Source organism: Aegilops tauschii, chromosome 5 (genome assembly GCF_002575655.3).
Source record: "Aegilops tauschii subsp. strangulata cultivar AL8/78 chromosome 5, Aet v6.0, whole genome shotgun sequence".
NCBI classification, from domain to species: Eukaryota; Viridiplantae; Streptophyta; class Magnoliopsida; order Poales; family Poaceae; genus Aegilops; species Aegilops tauschii.
This window is the reverse complement of record NC_053039.3, coordinates 253973057-253978773: the sequence shown is the minus strand read 5'-3', so window position 1 is coordinate 253978773 and position 5717 is coordinate 253973057. Positions and strand designations below refer to the sequence as shown.

The window sequence follows — 5717 nt, the reverse complement described above, 5'->3', positions numbered from 1 at the left end:
CATGTATGAGATCACAAACTGAGAAATTAGTACCAATATAGTGACGGAGGCAAAGTTGGAGAGCGGTAACCATAGTAACATGTTAAATCGAAGTCCTACCATCGGCTCAGGAATCAGAACCGCGAGGCGGGTAGAGACCTCGCTCCTCGGGGTTGCAGCGGAAAATGGCGGCAACATTCTGCCTAAGAGGAGATCGTGAGGATGAGGTGGTGCCGGCAGGCGTCAGTGAGGTCTATGCTCTAGTAAGCTAGAAAGTGGCGCCCGCCGAACCCTAGTTAAGGTGGCTTGTGAGTTGTGATATAGATGCATGCAGGCACAAGTTGTATACCATTATACAAGTCCCTTTTTATTTCACTGCATCTAAACAAAAAACAGGAAATTCAACTTGGAGTGATTAAATAGAGAGAAAAAAAGGATAGACAATAATGAACATCTACAAAGATCTAAAGATCTAGAGGCCAAACAAATGGCAGCTGTTGAGAACAAATGGTGGTTCGTTCACGAACAAGTCGCTAATCCAACTTCCGTCCGCTGCCGCGACGTGCACCGGCGACCTGATCGGCCCGTCGAAGTCCATCTCCTGGAGCAACGCAGCAGCAGCAGCGGGTGCCGGCGGCGACGCGTTCCACCCCCAGCAGTCATCCTCGATAGCGAACAGACGCGAATAATCGTCGCGCTCTCTCGGCGGCACATTGGCACCGCCGTCGCTGCCGCCGCTGCTCCATGTGATATCCGAGGAGCTTGCCGGCGATTGAGTCTCAGAACTGATAGCACCAGAGCTGCTACCGGGAACGACGGCGACGTCTGGAGCTGCTGCGGTGTCGGTGCGGACGGTGGTCTCGAGGATCACCGGCACGGCCGCGGACTCGGTCGCCTTGCAGCTGTGCTCCGAGATGTACACCACCGTATACCTCGGCCGTCCATCGTCGCTGCCGTCATCGTCATTGCGCTGCACCGTTCGCTTGGCCGGGCAGCCCTGGTTCGTGCTGTTGGTGCATCGGTAGTAATTCCTGCCAATTGCCATTGATGGAAGAGCGATTCAGGTTTAGTCATTGTTATAGTTTCAGTTTAATTAACCCGAGCATGCGTAAGCATCATACGTCTTCTTGCTGGGCGTACGCACGATGATGCCATCGATGTCAGATGTATCATCGTGTATCACGGGTACATGAAGGGGGTCCCAACTGATGTCGGGAGACGGGTGCACGTATCCATACGGACAGCGAGCGGTCTGGAAATGACATATTTTAGCTAGTTTGGTTGATTGGCTCCTTTGCATGGCTTTCCACGTTTTGATATAAGAGGGTGTAAAAATTCTTAGATCGTTGCTTCTAAATCGAAGATAAAAAGCGCTGATGCTTTTTATTGTACTGCAAATTTAGCGAAACCATTGAGTACTTAATCTTCTTGTTACTTAGTTTAAAGCATGCATGCATGCGATGATACTTCGTTAAATTGAAGGGTGACCTGTCATGGGCGAAATATTGGGTCATGAGTCATTTCAGCCTTTCATTACTTATAAATGGTTGTGATTTTCTTTCTCTTTCAACCCTAATCCCCCCTCTCCTTCCAACTTAAAATCTTATGCCGCCGCCACCATTATTAACGAGGCTCTTCTCTACAATCGCAACAAGCACACCATCCGCCGCCATCATCTGTCGAATTGCTATGGCCGCCACACTAACATCAGGGAGGCAGGGGCTCCGCCAGAGTGGAAGAAGAAGATGAGAGAGTAGTACGTACGGTGGGGCTACGAGTTTAAGAAACTAAATAATAGCAAATGTTGTACTAATAATATTAAATTATTTACCTAGGGTGCTTGGCCGCTTCGATTTGCTTCTGGCCGTACTTCCTCCACTGGTAGCCGTCGAAATCCGGCACCGTCGTGACGAGCGTCGTCGTCGTTGCCCCTTGCTTCTTCCTCCTGCAACGAGTAGTAGCCTTCGTCGCAGTCGCAGCACCACCGCGTTGTCCTTGCCCCTCCTCGTGCCTTTCATCCTCCCGGACTCTCTTGCGACCCCCGCGCCGTTTGCCTCCGCCGCACGACGCGGTTGCCTTCACCTGCGGGCTGCCGTGCTCCCAATACAAGTCAGCTGCAAGACCAGAACACGAGGACGCGCCGCTCGACGTGGACGGGAACAGCAGCTCGTGCAGCTGCGCCACCAGCTCCCTCTCCCGGCGCTGCAGCTGCATCCCGCCGTCCGCCGCTGCCCAGCCGTGCTCACCGCCCGGGGCACAACCTCTGCTCCTCTGCATTTCAGTTCGGATAGCTCGACGGTACGTGCGGCACGCAGAACGAGTGTGTGTATGACGCTAGCTAAGCTTGCTTAGATCAGACAAGCTAGACGTGGAAAGAAAAGGTGTTGGTTGCTCCGGTAGCTTCAGACTCTGGAAGTCGCGGAGGCTCCTTTATAGAGAGGATCAGGATCTCTCGGTGCTCTGAACGTCAACAAAAGACGTGGGCCAACAGACTTTACACACCCACGTGGCGGTCCTTCCATGTTGATGGGGACGAGGAAGAGGATCCAACCCAGTGTGCGTGTGGGGACAACCCGAGCGAAAATCATGGCGGGGAGGGAGGGGGCATATGCATGATAGGGAGCTCTTCTTGTCCCATATGTACGTGATGCACGCGCCAATATACACATGATATTATTTTTCCCGCGTAAACATTAGGCAATTCAATCAAGAAAACAAATGTCCAGTCGATTTCCTATGAGAGAAGGCGATGCGGTGCGCAGCTCCGAGGCTGAGCTAGCTAGAGTCTTGTCGAAGACGGGGACGATGCGGGCAAGCTTGGAGGAGGAGGGGGGGGGGGGGGGGGGGGGGGGGGGACACGATCGGTCAGGGCATCACCGGCCAAGGGCTTGCTAGGACATCGCTTTAGGCAGGGGCGCCGCCCCGTCACGTGTGGAGAAGGGTGCCTTTTTCATTTTGATCGTTGCTCGCATTACATAACGCCCGAGCCCGAGACATAGACAGGGACACCGTGGCCAAGCTTGAGGTTGTCTACTCTGACTGGAAGTCACAGTGAAAAAGGTGCTTCCTTAAAAATGTCGTCAAAAAGGGTTTGGTAGGACATCATCAGTGATGGGACCATGTTGTCATCGGTGGAGGAGAGGGTAGAGGAAGGCATGAACAAGATCGGGAAGGAAGGAAGAAGGCCGGAAGGAGGAAGAAGGAGCAGCAATTGCATTTTAATCTAACGGCTGAAAAAAAACGACTAGCATTTTTTTCGAGCAACTGGTATATAGGTGGCCCTATTTTTTTGTCATGCAAGTGTGGATATATAATTGGGGATGTTTTTGTAACTTGACGATCTATACGTGATCAAATATTGTCGGAAATTCGTAGGAGCCCGCATGCATGTGGCCACCAACATTCAGAGAAAACCGGTGAAAACCATGCGGAAATGATGTTTTGAAGTTTCAGAAAAATCTAAAAAAATGCATGATGTTAAAGGGTGATGTTCTATTGCCATGTGAAATTTCAAATTCAAACACGTTACGGGATGTGAGTTATGAAAATAACAAAATCAGCATTGAATAGTGTCGAAAGTAGCGTCACTATTCGTTGATGATTTTTTTTCCGCATAGATCACATCTCATAATGTGTTTCAACTTGGACTTTCGTATGGCAATACAACATCATCCTATTAACATCCAGTATTTTTTCTAGGTTGTTCAAAACTTTCAAATATGGTTTACACGAAGTTTTCTTTGAATGTTTGTTTTCAAGTGATATTCTCCCCTCTTTTATACCATTAGCCCTTAATCATTTCAGCAAGTCCATGCATGTCATCTTTGGCAGAGTTGCATGGGGCACCCACCCCATCTCCCATACTTTTTTTATTTCATCTTAAAAGTTGAATCTACTGTATCTTTTGAAGTGAAAGTTCAAATTAAGTTTCATTTGCATATTTGTATTCGTTGCAACGAGCACTTTCAAACAAGACCAATTTTGAATACATGTAGAACTTGATAGTCATAATATTAAGTTTTACAAAGCTTCACCAAGATACCAAGTTTCATTTGCTTTTAGGGATTTAGGGCTTAAGGCTTAGGGTTTAAGTTCTAGTCATTGAAACTTGTTGAATTAATTATTATTCGTTCTAGCAAGTTTAAGTAGTTGAAACTTGCTGAAGTGTTTAAAACTTGTCAAAACGTACTTAAAAGTGTGTATGTTTCAAAGCCCTCATCACAACGAACACACGTATGCAAATGAGATATAAATTGAATTTTTTATTCAAAAGATATAATAGATTTAAATTTGCAAGTCAAAAGAAATAACATGGAAGGTGAGATGGATGGGGTATGCACTCTCATTCAGAAGTTGTACCAGAGGCCGCATGCACGCAGTAAGTAAGCTCTAATCATAAAAGCTTTTTTTAATATTGACGCGATCACGCGGCCACACGCATCGTGCCCCCGAATATCATCGTTGCACTGGATGATATGATCAGCTACTAGATAATGCTCACACCGCTACCGAGCTATGTAAATACTCTTGCGTGATGCACATGGAGTTGTATCACACAGGCCATTTTCATGTCGGAAGACCATGTGTACATTCACCAGCAGATGGGTACATGAATGAATAAATTTATTTGCGGCCAGTTGAGAGAGAGTGACCCAAGTCCACACAGAGCAAAAGCAGCGTGTCAACGTCGAGCGAGCTGAACACCACACCCAATACGTCTTTCCTACTACTCATTTCGTCCTCTAATAAGCTTTTACTTGCGGAAAATTTCCTCTAATTAATTAGGGACCGATCCATATTACTGCGCAGTTCACTCTGTCATCTCACGTAAGTACTCCTAAGTGGTAGGATCTTCTGGACTTGTGGCTGTAATAAGTGTCAACAGGAGCAAGTACTGTCCGGACCAGCAGCAGGCAAGAATTCATTGACGCTCAAGTCTTGGGTCAACGCTGGGCATTAAGACTCACGTCCAGTTCGTCCAACTCCAATGGACCTAGGTACAAACCACTGTATCGATGGTACGGACCAGGCCCAGACTGTTGGTCGGACAGGTCTAGCCTTACGTCCACACGTCCTACGTCATGGTCCTGACGTAAGAGATGGAAGCACTGGTCCTTCCTCTTGCCAGCCGGTAGCAATCAATCATCATGAATTAAGGGAGAAGCCTCAAACGCTCTGGACGAATTCAAATTCAGTTATTGTGGTGGAGGGAGACTGGAATCTGACTCGGGGTTAGGGTTTGCCAGGAGTTGGTCACGAAGAGAATCTTGGGGGTTTCTCAAATACCGAAATCTGCTGGGTAAGAAAATGGTCGTTGGAAATAGTCGAAGTCTGGGAGGATGCTTGGACTGGTGACTCCATTTAGTCTCATTCTAAAGCATCTACAATCGGATATGGCAGAGGATGCTTGGACTGATGACTCCATTTAGTCTCATTCCACAGCATCTACAATCGAACATGGCAAATTCGGTTTCTTATACGCCCGCGGACGACTCCACGGACATCGTCTGCCGGCCCCTCATATCCTGTGTCTGGCATTCAAATATCTTAAATCCAGGCTCTCAAATTTATGCAAATTCATGCACATCAGTCATACATACCAATGTTGCACGTAAATAATAAATGTTGGTACTCAAAATATACAGGTCTTGTTACATAAAATTTATTTAAGTGCACAACCGAACTATTAGCTTTTTGTTTTCATTGTGGGTCCACATATGCTCCACAAGATTATTGAG

General features: G+C 47.4%; 1 protein-coding gene across 1 annotated transcript; it reads right to left on the bottom strand.

Moving 5' to 3' along the window:
• Positions 1-325: 325 nt before the first annotated feature.
• On the bottom strand, positions 326-2383 carry LOC109782215 (uncharacterized). The gene is made up of 2 exons (XM_020340825.4): positions 1811-2383; positions 326-1010 (listed from the first exon to the last, which is right to left on the bottom strand). The coding sequence occupies exons 1-2, from the start codon at positions 2254-2256 to the stop codon at positions 452-454; spliced, it is 1005 nt and encodes a 334-aa protein (XP_020196414.1). The 5' UTR covers positions 2257-2383; the 3' UTR covers positions 326-451.
• Positions 2384-5717: the final 3334 nt, after the last annotated feature.

What these genes read in the sequence shown, in the direction of transcription:
- LOC109782215 (XM_020340825.4), bottom strand. Translation starts at nt 2,256, where the DNA reads ATGCAGAGGAGCAGAGGTTGTGCCCCGGGCGGTGAGCACGGCTGGGCA. An exon ending in GAAGCGGCCAAGCACCCTAG is followed by an intron (nt 1,011 to 1,810) that starts GTAAATAATTTA and finishes GGCAATTGGCAG; the next exon opens with GAATTACTACCGATGCACCA.